The sequence below is a fragment of the Pisolithus orientalis genome (assembly GCF_024613125.1).
Source record: "Pisolithus orientalis strain OTSU chromosome Unknown F5J12scaffold_34, whole genome shotgun sequence".
Taxonomy (NCBI): domain Eukaryota; kingdom Fungi; phylum Basidiomycota; class Agaricomycetes; order Boletales; family Pisolithaceae; genus Pisolithus; species Pisolithus orientalis.
In genome coordinates this window covers 378,688-395,794 of record NW_026260815.1, presented here as the reverse complement: position 1 = coordinate 395,794, position 17,107 = coordinate 378,688, and the positions used below count along the sequence as shown (strand labels likewise).

General features: G+C 50.0%; 10 protein-coding genes across 10 annotated transcripts; 4 read left to right on the top strand and 6 right to left on the bottom strand.

Annotated features, from left to right (window-relative positions):
* Positions 1-682: 682 nt before the first annotated feature.
* Positions 683-2,002, top strand: F5J12DRAFT_852290 (uncharacterized protein). Its single transcript, XM_051746568.1, has 4 exons — positions 683-775; positions 830-863; positions 927-1,129; positions 1,178-2,002. The coding sequence occupies exons 1-4, from the start codon at positions 705-707 to the stop codon at positions 1,509-1,511; spliced, it is 642 nt and encodes a 213-aa protein (XP_051596951.1). The 5' UTR covers positions 683-704; the 3' UTR covers positions 1,512-2,002.
* On the bottom strand, positions 1,628-3,647 carry F5J12DRAFT_343165 (uncharacterized protein). Its single transcript, XM_051738978.1, has 8 exons — positions 3,533-3,647; positions 3,446-3,479; positions 3,196-3,372; positions 2,390-3,143; positions 2,200-2,333; positions 2,022-2,142; positions 1,878-1,952; positions 1,628-1,818 (listed from the first exon to the last, which is right to left on the bottom strand). Exons 1-8 carry the CDS (start codon positions 3,552-3,554, stop codon positions 1,744-1,746), a joined length of 1,392 nt encoding a protein of 463 aa, XP_051596950.1. The 5' UTR covers positions 3,555-3,647; the 3' UTR covers positions 1,628-1,743.
* A 681-nt stretch (positions 3,648-4,328) lies between these two features.
* F5J12DRAFT_895954 (P-loop containing nucleoside triphosphate hydrolase protein) lies at positions 4,329-5,421 on the top strand (the record flags this gene model as incomplete). The annotated part of the gene is made up of 5 exons (XM_051747895.1): positions 4,329-4,354; positions 4,402-4,435; positions 4,485-4,681; positions 4,730-5,333; positions 5,389-5,421. The coding sequence occupies 5 exons, from the start codon at positions 4,329-4,331 to the stop codon at positions 5,419-5,421; spliced, it is 894 nt and encodes a 297-aa protein (XP_051596949.1).
* A 939-nt stretch (positions 5,422-6,360) lies between these two features.
* On the top strand, positions 6,361-7,740 carry F5J12DRAFT_343173 (P-loop containing nucleoside triphosphate hydrolase protein). The gene is made up of 4 exons (XM_051738979.1): positions 6,361-6,517; positions 6,575-6,771; positions 6,820-7,423; positions 7,478-7,740. Exons 1-4 carry the CDS (start codon positions 6,488-6,490, stop codon positions 7,502-7,504), a joined length of 858 nt encoding a protein of 285 aa, XP_051596948.1. The 5' UTR covers positions 6,361-6,487; the 3' UTR covers positions 7,505-7,740.
* Positions 7,741-8,556: 816 nt separating this feature from the next.
* F5J12DRAFT_725342 (uncharacterized protein) lies at positions 8,557-9,480 on the bottom strand (the record flags this gene model as incomplete). Its single annotated transcript, XM_051741629.1, has 1 exon — positions 8,557-9,480. A coding segment is annotated over one exon (924 nt), but the record flags the coding sequence as incomplete, so codon positions are not given.
* Positions 9,481-9,573: 93 nt separating this feature from the next.
* On the bottom strand, positions 9,574-10,092 carry F5J12DRAFT_708292 (uncharacterized protein; the record flags this gene model as incomplete). Its single annotated transcript, XM_051740602.1, has 1 exon — positions 9,574-10,092. A coding segment is annotated over one exon (519 nt), but the record flags the coding sequence as incomplete, so codon positions are not given.
* Positions 10,093-10,201: 109 nt separating this feature from the next.
* On the bottom strand, positions 10,202-11,417 carry F5J12DRAFT_342932 (uncharacterized protein). The gene is made up of 5 exons (XM_051738977.1): positions 11,341-11,417; positions 11,208-11,285; positions 11,120-11,153; positions 10,851-11,050; positions 10,202-10,801 (listed from the first exon to the last, which is right to left on the bottom strand). Exons 2-5 carry the CDS (start codon positions 11,276-11,278, stop codon positions 10,492-10,494), a joined length of 615 nt encoding a protein of 204 aa, XP_051596945.1. The 5' UTR covers positions 11,279-11,285; positions 11,341-11,417; the 3' UTR covers positions 10,202-10,491.
* Positions 11,418-13,279: 1,862 nt separating this feature from the next.
* On the bottom strand, positions 13,280-14,474 carry F5J12DRAFT_852247 (uncharacterized protein; the record flags this gene model as incomplete). Its single annotated transcript, XM_051746567.1, is given in 6 exon segments — positions 13,280-13,785; positions 13,841-13,856; positions 13,879-13,982; positions 14,002-14,066; positions 14,087-14,175; positions 14,439-14,474. The coding sequence occupies 6 exon segments, from the start codon at positions 14,472-14,474 to the stop codon at positions 13,502-13,504; spliced, it is 594 nt and encodes a 197-aa protein (XP_051596944.1). The 3' UTR covers positions 13,280-13,501.
* F5J12DRAFT_852238 (60S ribosomal protein L18A) lies at positions 14,472-15,626 on the top strand. The gene is made up of 5 exons (XM_051746566.1): positions 14,472-14,555; positions 14,721-14,854; positions 14,926-14,977; positions 15,049-15,225; positions 15,303-15,626. Exons 2-5 carry the CDS (start codon positions 14,721-14,723, stop codon positions 15,450-15,452), a joined length of 513 nt encoding a protein of 170 aa, XP_051596943.1. The 5' UTR covers positions 14,472-14,555; the 3' UTR covers positions 15,453-15,626.
* On the bottom strand, positions 15,572-16,881 carry F5J12DRAFT_852228 (uncharacterized protein). The gene is made up of 5 exons (XM_051746565.1): positions 16,827-16,881; positions 16,695-16,772; positions 16,450-16,539; positions 16,338-16,391; positions 15,572-16,273 (listed from the first exon to the last, which is right to left on the bottom strand). The coding sequence occupies exons 2-5, from the start codon at positions 16,763-16,765 to the stop codon at positions 15,832-15,834; spliced, it is 657 nt and encodes a 218-aa protein (XP_051596942.1). The 5' UTR covers positions 16,766-16,772; positions 16,827-16,881; the 3' UTR covers positions 15,572-15,831.
* Between the last annotated feature and the right edge of the window lie 226 nt (positions 16,882-17,107).

Genomic DNA, 17,107 nt, shown 5'->3' with positions numbered 1-17,107 from the left:
GCGGACAGAAGGACTCTGCCCGCGATAATCAACGATCTCTGCGTCCGACTATCCACACACGGGCAGTGCCTATTGGCGTCATCTTACTCGTCCATGGGAATGACGCGGGGAACGGGACAACAAGTGTTACGATTGAGTTTCACGAGAGAAATACCGCACCAAATTAGCAGTCTCGCGTCAGCAGCCTTTCAGAACTCCGCCCGGAATTTCCACGTTCTTCTGAGGACAGCTGTCTAACCTGCAGATAAAATTCATACTATTGTTCACGATCAGCTTTCGGAGGATGACAATAATGCAGGGCGAATGCACCACTGCCCACAGGATTTGCCAGTGAGATAGGTAAACAGCTGAAGCCGTCATAGTACCGCCGATATCCACCTTTCCGCGTCTATCAGGGTACCAAGATCGGGATACCTACTCCACGCTGCAGGCCACGCTGAATGGGCCAGCCAGAACCCATATTCTGTATTTTCCAAATTTCGGCATATGATAGTTTTGGAAATTGGCACCCTGCTGCACTCATACTTGACCTTCTATCACAATCAGCACGAGGGCTACCCAAAATAGTCCTAAGGTTGCCCCCGTGTAGGCTAAGCCTTGGTGGTAGCCATACGGCTGTATGAACGGAGTCCCGCTATTCAGGCTCAGTGCAACCTCTCTCTCCCAACTTCTATATCTGCGACTCACGAATTGTCGTACACTAGATGGGTCTACTCGACAAGCTTCGCTGGTCTAGAAAGACAACTGACATCTCAGCTACGGATATGGTGGTGTTGTGAGTGTAACGATGTCATCCTGGACGAGGCGTTGACATTGAGAGTGAAATCAGTATCGTGGGTCCTTCTGGCTCAGGAAAGAGTCGGGTAATGCCAGCCCTCAGTAACTTGTTGCTATGCTTATTTTGCATGCGTCTGTTGCTGCTCCAGTTTATGGATATCCTCTTGCAGAACGCAAACGTTCATGCCGTTCGTGCAAATAAAGGCCAGAGACCTGGCACTACAGAAGTTTATGCGGAAAGGTGCCGTTTCGAAGGGATGCAGAGCGACATCGTCCTTGTGGACACGCCATCATTTCACACGTACGAGGACCCGGATGGCGAGGAAACCTTGAAGAAGTGGATGGATTCAAAGTAAGATATGCTATACTGTCCCAGAATGTGGATGACCTATCTGGCCAGGTGCACGAAATGCAAAAGAGCTGGAATGCTATACACACATAACATCGCATCGAACCCACACGACGGAAACTTGGTCATCTCGAGGCATCTCGAGGCCTTCAGACGTACGCTTCCTCGAAATCTCACCATTAACACCGTCCATGTTGTTCCAACGGTGGCTTTTGGAGCAAGATTACCTGCCGAGACGATTGATGCTTTAGTAACACGACTCCAAGGCCAGGCGGACGGTGTAGGCGCAAAAATGTCCAAGACGCCGTTTGACGGAAAACCCGAGACGGCATGGGACGTTGTGCAGGAGCTTCTGAGTAGATGTGGACTTTTGATAGGAAGGTGAAGTTCTTAGCCGGCGTAAAGTCGCCATCGCACGAGTATACATTGCCTTCTGAAACACAAGCTAGTATCGTAGGAATGTTTTCAGTGCTATACACAATACATATCCGCCTCGGTGATGGACAATACTACAAGCCATTGAGTTGATCATAATTTACAGTCTTGGGTTGTGGAGAAAATATGCGATAGTATGCTAGTGGAGGATTCACAAACACCAACCTGTGGTATGCGTGTAGCTAATCTGAAGCGTGGGATATGGCTTTCGTGACGGGTTGTACAGGTTCTCTGGGGACGCCGCAACTGCAACTATCCTAATAGATGACTGTAAGATAACAACCCCAAGACGCAAAGAAAGGGACAGAGTACGCACAATCTCTAAGCTCCGCTTCAATGCTCCTAAGCTATCATCCACGGCGCGGAGGCCCGTTCTCAAGCAGGGCGTCGACTGCAAAAGTTGTCAGTTACGGGAAAAACATGAGGAGGTCGCTTCACGCACGCGGAGGACATCACATACAAGCCGCATCGAATTCGCACAGGCTGAAATAATACGAGCATCTGTTGATTGAAGGACCTGCCGTGCTTCAGATTGCTTCTGTGCAACGTTCTGGACGATTCCTTGCACGTCACTCATTTGCCTAACAGGTAGAACATGGTTATCAACTATTTCCGTATGTGATCCATGATCTTCTCACTTTGCAAAATCTTTGATTGCTGTCTTTATCTCTGCTGGTAACCTGGTCTGTTTTGTATGTTCAGCAACTACGTTAATCAGGAGCGTAGCAGTTTCCAAGACTTGAAAAAGTACGTGGTGCGTTCCCGTCATGGTCTAGGGCAGAACAGTATGGAGTCGTTCTCGACGCGAAGTTAGCGACGAAGACTCACCTTAATTGACAGAGCAATGCTGAGAGATGGAGAAATCACGTCCTTGAGATGAGGTATACGAACAAGTTCTGCCACGCCAAGAGCAGCTTGCAGAACAGGAATTACCCGAACCAAACTACCCCGATAGCCCTCTGTGCTGCAAGTTCCGGAACTGCTAAGGCTTATGATCCCCGACCCAACAGACCGACTGTTGGAGGAGGTATCGGAGGAGGTAGTAAATGAACTTCTCGAAAGCAACGAAGGTGATCTTTGAAGACGCTTGCTATCTTGTGGAACCGGGCTACGAGACCTCTTTGTACCATTCTTGAGCCGCTTGAAAATTCCCTTGACACCCGACATGAGGTCAGTGAGAGTCGCCATGACGGCTCTTCCTGCCGCTGTCCTGTGAAGTGGCACATGGTTATCAACCATTTCTCGCTGGATTTGAAGTGGACGACGCTGAACGGGTGGTGCCACGGAAAGGCAACTAATAATTTTCCAAGCAGATTCCACTGTCCCGTCGAAGCGATGAATGGTTGATCCCAAGTTGATCATGGACCGCCAGAAGTCGGACTGCAGTTCGTTTTCGCGTGCTGAGCCAACCTCTTCAGTGACTTCATCCCACATCGTAGTAACGAGGACGACATTCTTGAAGTTCTCCTTTCCACATAATTCCCTGAACATATTGTAGTTCCTTAACGGTGTCCCTGATACCCTATTATCTGAAATTCGGTGCAAATACAACACGCCACTCAGTTTGATGTTCTTTTTGTAGCTGAAGCATTGTCAGAATCGAAACTGCTCAAAAATCAAGTTGACTGGCTTACGTCGCATTCAACCAATGCGCAATTTGCCTAAGAATCTGGGCATCCGTCATGAACGTATCGTCGAACCCAGGAGTATCAACTAAAACAATGTTGCGGATGCCATCGGAATGAGGATATCGGACCGGGCGCATTTCCTTTGTATACGACATCAAATCATGACCAGCGTTCGCAGCGGGTCTTCCGACCGCGCAATCGACGAACTGGGTTCATTCAATCTGAGTGAGCTTGTGGGTACGCGTGGAATACTCACAGTGCTCTTCCCGGCGCCAGTAGGACCCATGACACTGGCATCGAGCATTAGCGTTAATCATCGATATGGGAAGTAATGGCGACGCACGCGATAATGATATCATTCTCATCAATCGCGATTTCGCCGAGCGGAGACGTCGGGATTGCAGTTAGATCACTCGCACTATCACTAAACTGGCGTTCGAGGGCGGCAGTGCTGTTTACCCAGGCTTGGACATCCTGGTTACCCCTTGGTGGTGTATCGCGAACGTTCCATTCAGGTATATCACTCAAAGGACTTGAGATATAGTTGATATCCCCAAGAGCCGCAAACGGGGTAGATGAAGAGGAGGCGTCGTCGGTATTCCGTAATGGAGAGCGGGGTAGGGAAATAGTCTATGTCCGCTATTATCCAAGAGAGTGCATGCAAGATTTCTGGATTTACCTTGGGCTTGGACGGCGACATCAGGAAAACGGAGAACGCCGCAAAGGGGAGATTGCAACAAGGACTGGAGCATGGAATGCACGGTATTTGACGTCGCATTTAGGAGGCACGTCCACGAGGTATGACACGCATTGAAGGGCAGATACCACCATTGCTCCGCAAACATGAGGACGGACAACGTTCTCTTCGGACATTCGAATTCCCAGGATCGAGCGCCAAAGCGCTAATCTTCAGTGGAGAATAGTCATAGTCCTACAAATGAAAGGAGCTTCAAGTGATCGATCGAAATAACTCGCGATTGGAAGGGGTAGATTTGGGAGTATAAATGATGGTGATAAAACATGCGGACAGCTTGATGCAGGTGTACTGGCACGTGTCCGGACAGTATTATACATACCTGAACGCCTGAACGTTGAACCCTGCTCTGCCCTGCCCACAGTGAAACCCTCTGACGCACAGAATGTCCTCCAAACCTGTTATCATCGCGTACGTCCTCCCTGCGGATCCTGTTTGTTTTAACTACACTGTCCCAGATTGATGGGTCCTACGGGATCAGGGAAATCCAACGTAAGTAAAGGCATGGACTCTTCTGATTCGTTGGCTAAGGAACCCGTAGTTCATCAACCAACTCACGGGAAGAAAAGAGGACAATTCAGCACATGGGCTCAAATCGGATACGCAAGGCATTAGAGAATTTACAGTCAATCTTTCCAACAACCGACTATACGTGTTCGTGGACACCCCGGGGTTCGATGACACTTATCGATCAGACCGGGATATACTGCGTACGATTGCTGAGTGGCTAGAGAAGAAGTGAGCGACCGAGTTTGTCAGATTAACCACTCATCAACACGCAAACAGATACCGCAACGAGGTCAAACTGACCGGCATCATCTACACGCATCGCATAACAGATAATCGGATGTCGGGATCAGTATGCAAGAACCTTGACATGTTCAGCCGGTTGTGTGGAGACAAGGCTGCCGAGCGTGTGCGATTGGTGACCACTATGTGGGACAAGGCGAAAGATAAGAATCTCGCAAAGAGCAGAGTGTCGCAACTAGAGACAAATTTCTGGGAGCCGCTACTTGAAGCAGGGGCTCGCCATGAACAATTCGAGAACTCTTCAGATTCCGCGTGGAAAATTGTTCGAGGTTTGATGGGGGAAGGGGAGGCCGTTTTGCTTCAGGAGGAACTGGTGGATGTGGAAAGGAAGCTAAACGAGACGACTGCCGGGAAAGCCCTCTACTCGCAATTTCAGAAGCTCTTGCATGAACAAAAGGAAACAATCAAACAGCTGCAGGAGGAAGCCAAGGCGCAGAAAGATCCAGAGTTGGTGAAGCAGCTCGAGGCGGAGCAACGGCGCTTGGAAGCTGAACTGCAGAAGACGTGGGATGACATGGACAAACTGAAGATCCCCTTCTTCAGGCGCTTAGCACTGCTCTTTTCTAAAAAGCCACAATCTGTGAGTCTCTCGTTTGGTCGTTCCTTACCGACACAGGACTCATGCAGCTCAACAGCGTAAGATCGAACTAAGCCTGCCAGGTAACTAAGCTGCTCCCAAAGTTTTGACCTGTGCTGTGTGCGCCCCCCAATTGTTGATTCTTCACAACTAGTTTTCCTACTCTTCCTGTATACATTCGGTATGACAATTCCGACAGACTTACTTTTATGTAACGGGTGAGAGAGACTTGGTCGAGTCAGATGTCCCAATCCCCTGAACACACATCTCACGCCATTCTGTCCGATACCCGTGATCCGAGACTTGCGACGATATCCGATAAAATCATGCCTTATCAGCCTGTTGACTCCGTTCACATCGGTTGGCAGATTCCATCGAGAGGAACCGTGCCAATCGCATTCAATAAATTAGCAGCAATGCCACCAGGGTCAACCCAACCGGTAGTACTCGTACCAGCTCGTATCGCATTTCACGATAAGTATTGGTTGTTCTCAGAAAGACTCGTATTGTCCCCGATGTCACCGGGAGATGAAAACGGGACCTGCGAAGAGGATGTACCTTCCATCCACTTTTTAATGGAGTGTTCCGTCATTAGCCAGCCTGTGACGGCGTGGAGGACAGCCGCACCCAACTCCAACAGGGACATCAAGAACATGCCCAAGGGGAGGTTACAACGAGGACAACAGCATGGAATGCGTTTGGCTTCGTGTTCAAGATGCACGACATGAGGAATTTACTTGCGTCACATCATTGGAAAGCAGGTCATCGATTCATCACCTTTTCCCGAGAAATGCGGACGGTACCTATCATTTCGAATTCAGCAGCACAAGGATTCGCTTGGATAAAAGTCATATTATGGCAACAAGTAGCCTGATCGATTGGAATGCTAGCAGAGTGATATGACTGGGGGGCGCAGATTAGAATGAACTCAAATCACGGAGAACATGCAGAGAACACGGTGAGCCAGTGGGCATACACGTGCTCTGGGTCGGTTTTCAGCCAACACCACTTGTGTGGGGTACGTTCCTCACGCCCCGCACTACTGACTTCGAAATTTCCCTCCAGACGCACAGAATGTCTTTCCAACCCGCAATCATTGCGTACGTTCTGTCTGCTCTCATTATTCGTCGGTAACGAGTACACCGCGTCCCAGAGTGATGGGTCCTACAGGATCAGGGAAAACCAACGTCAGTGGGTAAATTGTCGCTCCCCGGCCATTGGCTTGGCTGACAAGTTGCACATAGTTCATCAACAAACTCACGGGAGGCCAGGAGGACAAAGCAGCGCACCGGCTAAAATCACATACGCAGGGCATTAGGGAGTTCACAGTCAACTTGCCCAGTAACCGACAATGTGTGCTCGTGGACACCCCAGGATTTGATGACACTTATCGATCAGACCGAGATATACTCCGTACAATCGCTGAGTGGCTAGAGAAGAAGTGAGCGACTGAGTTTGTCAGATTCATCACTGACCAACACGAGAACAGATACCGCAAAGAGGTCAAACTCACAGGTATTATCTACACGCATCGCATAACGGACAACCGGATGTCGGGGTCAGTGGCCAAGAATCTTGACCTGTTCGCCCGTTTGTGTGGAGATAAAGCCGCTGGTAGGGTGCGATTAGTGACCACTATGTGGGACAGTGCGAAAAACATGGACACCGCCGACGCTAGGGTATCACAACTGGAGGAGAACTTCTGGAAGCCACTAATTGATGCCGGGGCTCACCATAAACGATTCAGGAACTCTCTGGAGTCTGCGTGGGATATCATCAGCGATTTGATGGGAGAAGGAGAGGCTGTTTTACTACAGGAAGAACTTGTAGATGCGGAAAGGAAGCTGAACGAGACAGCCGCTGGCAGAGCTTTGTACACGCAATTCCAGAGGCTTCTCCATGAACAAAAGGAAACTATCAAGCACCTCTCGGAAGAAGCCAAAGCCCAGCAAGACCCGGTGTTGGTTAGGGAGCTCGAGACACAATACCAGCGCTTGGAAGCTGAACTTCAAAGGACATGGGAAGAGATGGAGAAACTGAAAATCCCATTCTTGAGACGCATAGCCTTGTTGTTTTCTAAAAGAACCCGTTCTGTGAGTATTTCACTCGGTTGCCCTGACGTTCATAGAACTCATCGAGGGCCACAGCGCAAAGTTGAACTGTCCCTGCCATAGTGCGGGGCTTGAATGCCTTTTGTCTTACTCTGTTACCAATGCACTTAGTCTCAAGGACTACCGTAACGCAGGGCCTTATGGTCACCTATGTTTCTCCTTGATGATTACGTTCTAAACCTTTTCTCTCAGGAATAATGTAATTTATGAAATCTCTACTAATGAAGAAAAATCAGTGTGATGTTCGGGATATCGGTTTTCGCGTAATTTTTGGTCCTGGAGCAGTCTCGGACCCATCATGAAGTGCAGACAGAGAGTCGATGGATGATGGAATTCCCAAGCACAGCGTCCAAGCTCGGATAGGTCAGAATGAGATGGATTTATACACGTTGACGTGGGGAGCATATCCTCACGTCCAAGACATATATTCATACTCTTTTTCGGAACGGGATCTGACACTTTCTGGTTGAAGAAATACGTGAGATAGTAAAGTCATATAATGTATCTCTCTTCTCCGGGCGAACCGTCGAGCCAAAGGTAGGCCTGACTCAAACAATCTCCAGTGTCTGGAGTTCACTGTTGATAATACTAACCAAATCCCGGACTTGAGCGGTGATTAGGCAATCGCACGAGATTCTCTCGTACTCGTTATGAAGCAATGCCTTCAGAAGAAGTGCATGGAATGGCTGCTTGAGCTGTTCTAGCAACCTCCCTATAGCATCCTTGTGTGCTAACGGACCCAGCCAATTCGGATGCCAAGGACGAATGAGAACGTATGGAAAATCCGTACCCTCACCCTCCCGAAGACTGACTGACGATTTGAGTTGGAGAGGCATCAGGCCGGACGCATGGATTTCGTAAACGTGGTGCGAAGATTCGAATGTTATCAGTTTGACTCTTGTGACCGAATGAACAATAGAGGGTAAGAAAAGTCTGCGTCCGATGAATCGCGGACGCGGTAACTTGGCAAGGGCACTGTGCAAATTACATGCACTTTGGGGATCTACGCTATCGCACATGGCGAGGTTGCTCGGAACCGACTGCTTGCAGGGCACCGTCCGGTATGGCGTGAGGTTTGCAGGGAGACAACTGTGGAACGACGATGCTTCTCCGACCCAGTCCAAAACCGAAATGTCTCCGGAGTGCGAAATGATCTCCGCCAAGAGACGTCCAAGGGCACATTCTGCAGATTCCCCATAGAGGACTGGTAAGTGGACCCTGAAAATTCCGAAAAGCGAGTAGGCAACGTCTTCTGGCCGAGTGGTACGACGTGCCGATGCCCATTGGAGCCTCGATCGTGCATCCTCCATACCTGGTCGGAAGTCCTTAAGATGCCGTTCTTCTATTCCTGCTGCCTTCTGGAGCTCTTTGAGCACTAGCTCATCCATTTTGTGATTCGACGATCCGCAATCCATGTACAGCGACCAGTCCTGCAAATAAAACAAGACGTTCGGAGAAGCCAATAATTCCTGAAGAGTCCAACCGCGTCGGAACCAGACACTACTGGGAAATGACGCTGCATTGCATACGTCTGAGAGATGGACGATTGTCAAGGCCGACTGACGATACCAAGAGAACATAGATCCAATTGTCTCTTGCAATTCAGCACTACTATCTTTATCAATGCAGCAAGTGTCGCTCCACGCCCACAGGAAACTGCGCCTGAGCACGAGAATGCAAAATTTTTGGAGTTTTGCGACACCGTCTGTATGAGGCAAGTCATAGATACTTGCACCTTTGATGTCGCATAGCAACGGTTCTCCACTTTTCCAAACATAGGACAACGTAGCGTACTGGAAAAATTCTGCGACCGTTTTCCAGACGAGTTCTTCAAGATCCTGTCCAAAGTCCGTGCCAGGTGGCAATGAGAGTAGTTTTTTGTATTGGGAACTGCACTCAAAACGTGATATCTGCGCGTCTCGTGCACATAGGACTCCAGTTTGTGTGTGCAGCAACCGTAGTGGAATGGTTTTCACAGTTTCGTTGACAATGTTCCTGATTAGTTGCTTGACATCAGAGGAACATGTGCTCGAAGCCATTGTCCCTGAGGTATGAACCAGCGTGTCATTTTTTTCGATTTTCAGCTCGATACACGTCGCAAGAAACTCTTGAATTGGCGCGGATTGTTCTGGGGGAGAGATTGCCAGCGCATTATTTGTGAGTGTAATAGCTTCATCCAGTTCCGCCATCACACCCAGTTTCTGATACTTTTCGAGAAGACACTCCGCAAGGGCGACTAGAGACGTGCATTGAAAAGAGGGCTCTGGGGGAACACATTCCCACGCAGCTCGTCGGAGAGAAATGATTTTTTCTAAATCGCCTAGGGTGCCCTCCGGTTTGAATCGTTGGTCTAAACAATCCGCGAGGTTGACAAGAGATTGAAAGCTACCTCCAAATCCTGGAGGTGCGAATTGAAACGGAACACGTCGACGACTGATAATCTTGGTCGAATTCATCACGGCATCCTGCATTCCGAATTGCTGGTACAGGAGCTTCAGGAGGTTGATGAGAGGCACGATCCATTTCGGGTATCCTGAGGGATTGAGTGTTTGTGCTCCACGACGGAAAGCGTGGTTTCCAGCCAAATATTCCACGTCACCCTCACGCCAAAAGCGACGGCACAGGCATTTCGCCCGGTTGATGAAAGACGACAGCAGTCCTCGACGTGAGGGGAAAATGCGTCCTGGCGCGTTGTGCCTGCAGTGGATGGTGGCCTCCGAATCTTCTACCGCATCAAATTGCCCGTCTAGAACGTTCGAGAGGTTGGCAAGATACACAGGGCGCTCTTGCTGCTCTGGGGAAGTGGGGCGTCCGCAGGTAATCGTGTTGTCTAAATCCGCTTGATTTCTGTTTCCCTTGAACCGTTCAGGCAGATCAGTGGGGTTGACGACAGGTGAATGATGGCCGGAGTGTTCCAAGGGAGTGTTCCTCAACCTAATTGTAACGTGCTTCTCCAGCGTCCCTTTCTTCACCTCCGGAATTGCCTTGTTTTCTTTCTCGAGAGCAGCAAGATGCTCTTTCTCCGGAGCTGCTTTCTCCTTCTCCTGGGACTAGTGACCCTTTCGTTCCAAGATGTTCAAAAGGCCCTGTACAATGTCCCACGCCTGCCCGAGTCTTCCGTCAAACACGGACCCAAACATTGATGCACCTGCGTCTTCTGCTTGACGCTGAAGTTGTGCCAGCGACGTACTGATCTCCTCAGCTGACAGGTTTGTTCCAGAAGATATAGTCGGCACAACATGAACGGTGCTAGTGGGCCCGAAAGCGCGGAGATGTCTGGAGACATCCGAGCTTACATCGTGTTGGCTTGATGTGATCTTATGAATGTACAGGATTCCAGCCGCTTCCGGCTTCGTACAACTGTCCAGACAGGTTATTCACTGCGCAGGAGCGGAGCAGTATGTCTTACTTCGAACCCGTCCACTGTGACATGCTTTCCTCCGCATCTGCGCTTTCGTATGTGTAGAAGGATGACGGGTCCACAAGAACTATGTTGTTCTGCTTTCCTTCGAGACGACACCTTAACACGTCGACCATCGGGGTGCAGGGTCTCCGGCCGCCATTCATCCGAAAATGCACCTTCACATTTTGCAAAAGGGCGTTCAGAAACTGGTGTTAAGAATGCCAGACAAACCTAGAGTCAGTGACAGCATTACACAAGCCAGGGAGTGATGTTACCTCACTCTTTCCCGAGTTAGTCGGATCCACAATGCTGATTGCACTCTCAGTGCTACTGCATCATCGAGGATGGCATCCGTGCACTCACAACACTATGACATCCATGGACAATAGAATGGTCGTCTCTCCAGACTTGGAAAACTTATTGAATAGACCCATCTGGTGACTGGGACTTGCAGTCAGTTGGATGAGAGTTAGGAGGGAACTGAGACTGGCCTCACCTTGAGTGGTTGCTGGTTCAGCATCATGTACCATGGTCAGCTCTTATTAGAGGAAAGACTTGCGCGTTGCTGTGTGGAGGGAAAGAACGTCTTTCTGCATTGCGGGAGGGTTGGTACTCATATCAACCCGTACTTTGACGGATACAAACGTTCCAGGTGGCATCAACCAACACGCCCAAACGTCAAATTAATGGATGGTGGGCTGGGACTTCCGTACAGAGGTCCGACAAGGATCCGATAGCTATTAGAAATGAAAGCCGGTGGACACCTCTTGTTGCTGACCGCATTGAAATGCAATCTAACTTGACACGCTTGTTGCCATGCGAGAATGTGAAGGAGTCCGGGAGAAGGGATACATTTGCTGTGGCACCCAACCCAATCCAATTGCCAGCATCCGCACTCCAGCTGGCACGGCCCCCGGAGATTCACTCGCTTGCGTCGAATAGCTCTGGCTTCTCCCACCCCAAACTCGACGACGTTCGCAACGCTGTGCGTCTGGACAAGAGAACGAACCAGCCGCAACTTGTCGGTTTGCAATAGGACAAGATGGCATAGTTGACTCGGCGCTTGGCACAGTGTATGCACAGATCCACTAGCCTCCCAAGCGAGATTGCCTCCCTTCCAGTAAGCTTCCAATATCATATGGGTTGGATGAAGAGTCTATAAATTAACGTTACCATATCCACACCTTAACCACATACGTGAGTCCCCGGCATTCAACTTTGAGTGCATCGGTAAACACGGAGCCAGCGAAGAGAGCTGTGGAGTCTGCAGGCGGGATCGTCGGGGATAGTGATGGAGCTCTTGATGGCTTCCCCTTCCGCTCCTCTTTCTTCCCTGGCTCTGGAAACCCCTTCATCTCTGGGGGCCCTACCCACCGCATATTTCCCACCTCACGCCGACGCCCCTTTTCTTTATCTATAGTCCAAATGAAATTCCAACCCCTCCCGAGACACTCGGAACAGAGGCAGTGACTTCCTCTGCAATGATTATATCGCGATGCCGTTTTCTAGGTGCTGCTCCGGCGGTTTACCGTTGTCGTCCAGAACGGGGTGGTGTCAACAACGGGGAAAGTTGCGTCTATTCTAATCGGTCGAAGTGTTTCGTTGCGGGATTCTAATGCATTTTCCGTCGGCAGTAGACAATCCCAAACACAATTTGCAGCAGTACATGACATCACATAGAAGCTGGTGTCCATGTGTTTTGCGAAAGAATGCTTGCAGATCCCTCCATGTGCTCTGAACCCGACCCAGTCTAAAATGGAGACGTCTCCTGACTGTAAAATGATTTCTGCCAAGAGAGGTCCAAGTACTTTGTCCGCAGTCTCCCCGTGCAGAACTGGCAAGTGAAGATCGGAAATTCCAAATAACGAGTAGGCAACATCTTCCGGCCAGGTGGTATGATGAGCCGACACCCATTAGAGCCTCGACCATGCATCATCCGTCCCAGGACGGAAGTCCTGAAGGCGTCATTCTCCTATCTCTGTTTCCCTTTCGGGCTCTTTGGCACGGTATCATCTGTTCTGTGACCCGAAGATTCACGGCTCATGTACGGCGACCAGCCCTGTGTAAAGAACAAGACCCCGCAGGGAGCCAACAATTCCTGCAGGTTCCAACCCCGTTCGGGCCAGATACTAAATACTATCAGCGAGTGATGCTGAGTTGGAAACGTCGGAAAGATGGATGATTGTAACTGCCGACCGACGATAACATGCAAACATACATCCAATAGCTTCTTGTAGTTCCGCATCAACGTCGCGCAGTAGTGGCTCGTCGTCTCCCCATTTATAAGATAAGGAGGCAAATTGGAAGAGGGCAGTGACCACTTCGTGTACGTTGCTAACCATCGCTTGTGGAGGCCGTAGAAAGCAGCCGGACGTACTCACAGCTATCCCTGAGAGAAGATAACTGGGCAACGCGATTACACGGCACACCGGTGTGTTCAGCAATTGCAAAGGTATTATGATTAGAATCTGTGGTAGAAATATTTTTCATACAAAAGCTCCCAACCTTATAAGAAACATGCCTCCAACTAACGATTGGGGAATAATATCCATCGGAATCCTTCGTACAACGATCGAAAGGTAGTCTCCACTTCCCTATCGCCTTCCAAGACCTCACCCCTCGCTCTCTCTACCACTGCGTCAGCACCGGCGACCTAGTCAGGTGGAGACCGACTGACTGTCAGCCTCGACGGCAGTTCGCCTATCTCGCTTCTCCTTTAGAGCACGTTCCATCTCCTCAAACGCAGACAGAATAACATCCTTTTGCTTCATTGTTATCGATGATTGGGTTGTAGTCGCACGGATGTTCGGGGGCCATTTGCTCTCAGGGATCGATAGTGCAGCGAGAGAAGCCTTTAGCGTCGCGACGGACTCTTTGTACGCATCAAGGGAATCCTTGTACAAGTCGTACACGCATACGGCACATCCCGACATGCAACACTCTATGCAGCTCAGCTATTAGCACTTTGAATCACGGACGTCCGCATCTTCACGCACCGTCATCTGCAGGAGGCTTCGGTTCTTCCGGTATAAACGAACCCTGCAATGGTATTTGCTGATGCACCGCTTCCAGATGATCTGTGCAAAGTGTGTAACTCAGAAGTGCTAGCAGAATCCCTGGAGATATCGTATGTCGCCTCTTGCGAGTACGTTTTTACCCCGAATACTGTTTTCGAGTCTGCGGTATCGCTCCGTGAGATTTTGACCGCCCCTCTGAGGTCGCCTTAAGCGCCCTCGGGTAACTTGAGGAATCGGAAGGGGGCCACATCGCTTGAAGTAAATCTGGCACTGGAAGGAAATCGGCAGCGAAAGAGACATAGGTCTCGTGGAAGCTAGTTTGAGGGATATAGCCATATTGTTTGGTGAGCATGTAAGAGTCGCGATTTGGTGAGATTAGTCAGCGTGAGTCAAGAGGAACTGTGCTGTTTTCCGATTCTGCTTCTTCGCCGTTTGCAAGTTTGTGTATCCTTTCATGATGAACGGTTCAACCAATGCACAGCCTGTCCTCCTTTTGATCCCCCGAAAGCCTTGCGCTGTTACGGTTGCACATTGCGCAACCAAACCCACATGAGGGTGGGATGACGTAATAACTCACGATATTCCGCCACAACTGCCAAACACCACTAAACATCCACACAAACTGCGAAGGTCAAACCTTGCACACTGTAGTCGACAGCGTCCACGCCTCCCGGGTCAAGCTTTTTTTTCCAAAGTGAGTGTGCCCACCCAATTCACCTTGTGCTCCAGCGATGCTCCAGGGCGATTTTGATTGCATCGGGGCGGACCTGTGCGTTGGATGATGGCGGTTGACTTCGGATGAGGGTGACCTGACGGTGATAATATGCGTGCTGACGACGCTTACGGTCGTGTTGTGTAGATGGGACTCCAAGAATACCAGGTCGTCGGGCGTCATTTGCCCACCGAGTCAGATCCCACTCCAAAAATCTACCGCATGCGCATCTTCGCTCCCAACGAAGTCGTTGCCAAATCCCGATTCTGGTACTTCCTGAGGTACGACTCATCCACGGCTCCGGCATCTGTCTTATCGACTTGGAATTGATACGCTTTTTGTGATCCGTTAGGCAGCTAAAGAAAGTCAAGAAGGCGAGCGGTGAAATCATCGGCGTCAACGTCGTGTGTATTCGAGCTGAATCATCTCCAAATCGCTCTGACCGCTCTTTGTTCTCCTCTCTTGGTCATTATAGATATATGAGAAAAAGCCGTTGAAGGTCAAGAACTTTGGTATTTGGCTCCGCTACGACTCCCGCTCGGGCACACACAACATGTACAAGGAGTTCCGCGAACTCAGCCGTGCCGATGCCGTTAAATCGCTTTACCAAGACATGGCAGCAAGACACCGTGCCCGATTCCGGTCCATCCATGTACGTCTTCCCCTCTTGGACACACCCACTCATCCACTAACGGGGCACGGACACTCACGCGGATCTCGCATACATAGATCCTTCGCGTCGTCGAGCTCAAGAAGGCAGACGATGTCCGTCGTCCATACATCAAACAGTTCCTCGAGCCGAAGCTTAGATTCCCCCTTCCCCACCGCGTCGCCAAGTCTGCCTCTACATTCGTCTCCCGCCGCCCTTCGACGTTCTAAGTTGTGTAACAGCGGAGATGTTTTCCTGACGTCGCGAAGCAGTGATGTTCCCTACAGGCCGTGTATTCATTTCTTTACATCTTCAGACATGATGGCTATGCAATATGCAATGCATGCGTCCAGATTTTCAAGTGTGATTCCATGCGACGGAGAATATGGCATACTGTACGTCAGAGCTAATGCACAACCAGGCACCGCATGAAGAAGACCGGAAGTGTAACACGAACCCGTTAGGTCCACTTGGCTCTGGATGTCGTCGCACGAAGTTATTTCCGTTTACCCATTCCTGTAGTACATGCCGACCGACCGACCAGATTCGCGCCAAGCGAGGATGGAAAAGAGGCGCGACGAACAAACTTTGCTCGGCTCCAGACAGGTTTTACCTCCGACAAGATCTACAGCTTGGGGGACCCCTTGAACTGCAACCACCATCGTAGTCGGATTTTCCCGTACTGCAACAGGGAGGCAATGTGGTGCACATGGCATAAAAATGCTCACAGAACACCACTGCCCCCCTTAGAACGATGATTGCTAGCCATTGGACTTGTCGAAAGACATGAGCACTGTTTGCAGCAATAGCAAACACCGACTCAAACATCGATGCACCTGCATCTTCTGCCTGACGCTGAAGTTGTGCCAGCGAGGTATTAATCTCCTCAGCTGACAGGTTCGCTCCAGAAGATATAGTCGGCACGACATGAACGGTGCTAGGGTGCCCGAAGGCGTGGAGATGTCTCGAGACCTCCGAGCTTGCATCGTGTTGGTTCGATGTGATGTGATGCATGTACAGGATTCTAGCCGCTTCATAGGGCTTCGTATAGCTGCCCAAAATCCAGATAGGTTATTCACCATGCAGGAGCGGAAGCAGTACAGTATATCTCTTACGTCAAACCCATCCACTGTTTCATGGTTTCCTCTGCATCTGGGCGTTCGTAGATGCTAAAAGGATGGCGTGTCCACAAGAACTATGTCGTTCTGCATTCCTTCGAGACGGAACCTCACCACGTTAACCATCGTGGTGCGGGGTCTCCGGCCGTCGTTCGCCCGGAAATGAACCTTCCCACATTTGCAAAAGAGCATCCAGAAACTAGTGTTAAGAGTGCCAGACAAATGTAGAGTAAGTGACAGCATTACACAAGACAGGGACTTATGTTACTCGACTCTTTCCCGAGTTAGCCGGACCTATAATGCTGATTACACTCAGTGTTACTGTGCCATCGAGGATGGCATCCGTACACTCACAACACTATGACGTCCGTGGGTAATAAAGTGGCCGTCTCTTCAGACTTGCGAAACCTGTTGAATAGACCCATCTGACGACTGGGCGTTAGAAGGAAAGTAAGATTGGCCTGGACTTCAGTGGTGTAGTCTCACCTGCACCCTGGTATCCAAATTCAGTGGTTTCCGGTTCAGCCTCATGTACCCTGTTGAGCTCTTATTTAGAGGGAAGACCGGCGTTGCTGTGCGAAGGGAAATAGCACCTTCCTGCGTTGCAGGAGGGTTGGCAACTCAGTATCTTGATGATACGAAGGAGTTCTATAAGGTGGCGTCAACCAACGCCTCCAAACAGTCAATGAATCGTGTAATATCAATGGGTGGCAGGCTGGGCTCCGTGCAGGATAGCTTTTGGATATGGCGCTTGTTGGTCCTCGCCC

Bases quoted from the DNA above. Each gene is read 5' to 3' on its own strand.
- F5J12DRAFT_852290 (XM_051746568.1), top strand. From the start codon at position 705: ATGGGTCTACTCGACAAGCTTCGCTGGTCTAGAAAGACAACTGACATC. The intron at 776-829 runs GTGAGTGTAACG...GAGTGAAATCAG, and splicing joins GCTACGGATATGGTGGTGTT to TATCGTGGGTCCTTCTGGCT. The intron at 864-926 runs GTAATGCCAGCC...TTGCTGCTCCAG, and splicing joins CTGGCTCAGGAAAGAGTCGG to TTTATGGATATCCTCTTGCA.
- F5J12DRAFT_343165 (XM_051738978.1), bottom strand. From the start codon at position 3,554: ATGAGAATGATATCATTATCGC. The intron at 3,480-3,532 runs GTGCGTCGCCAT...GCTCGATGCCAG, and splicing joins GAGAATGATATCATTATCGC to TGTCATGGGTCCTACTGGCG. The intron at 1,819-1,877 runs GTGCGTACTCTG...GTCATCTATTAG, and splicing joins TGAAGCGGAGCTTAGAGATT to GATAGTTGCAGTTGCGGCGT.
- F5J12DRAFT_343173 (XM_051738979.1), top strand. From the start codon at position 6,488: ATGGGTCCTACAGGATCAGGGAAAACCAAC. The intron at 6,772-6,819 runs GTGAGCGACTGA...ACACGAGAACAG, and splicing joins GCTGAGTGGCTAGAGAAGAA to ATACCGCAAAGAGGTCAAAC. The intron at 7,424-7,477 runs GTGAGTATTTCA...CGAGGGCCACAG, and splicing joins TTTCTAAAAGAACCCGTTCT to CGCAAAGTTGAACTGTCCCT.
- F5J12DRAFT_342932 (XM_051738977.1), bottom strand. From the start codon at position 11,278: ATGGGTCTATTCAATAAGTTTTCCAAGTCTGGAGAGACGACCATTCTA. The intron at 11,051-11,119 runs GTAACATCACTC...TCTTAACACCAG, and splicing joins CTAACTCGGGAAAGAGTGAG to TTTCTGAACGCCCTTTTGCA. The intron at 10,802-10,850 runs GTAAGACATACT...CTGTCTGGACAG, and splicing joins TCACAGTGGACGGGTTCGAA to TTGTACGAAGCCGGAAGCGG.
- F5J12DRAFT_852238 (XM_051746566.1), top strand. From the start codon at position 14,721: ATGGGACTCCAAGAATACCAGGTCGTCGGGCGTCATTTGCCCACCGAG. The intron at 14,855-14,925 runs GTACGACTCATC...GTGATCCGTTAG, and splicing joins CGATTCTGGTACTTCCTGAG to GCAGCTAAAGAAAGTCAAGA. The intron at 15,226-15,302 runs GTACGTCTTCCC...TCGCATACATAG, and splicing joins CCCGATTCCGGTCCATCCAT to ATCCTTCGCGTCGTCGAGCT.
- F5J12DRAFT_852228 (XM_051746565.1), bottom strand. From the start codon at position 16,765: ATGGGTCTATTCAACAGGTTTCGCAAGTCTGAAGAGACGGCCACTTTA. The intron at 16,392-16,449 runs GTTCCGTCTCGA...CCATCCTTTTAG, and splicing joins ACGATGGTTAACGTGGTGAG to CATCTACGAACGCCCAGATG. The intron at 16,274-16,337 runs GTAAGAGATATA...GATTTTGGGCAG, and splicing joins AAACAGTGGATGGGTTTGAC to CTATACGAAGCCCTATGAAG.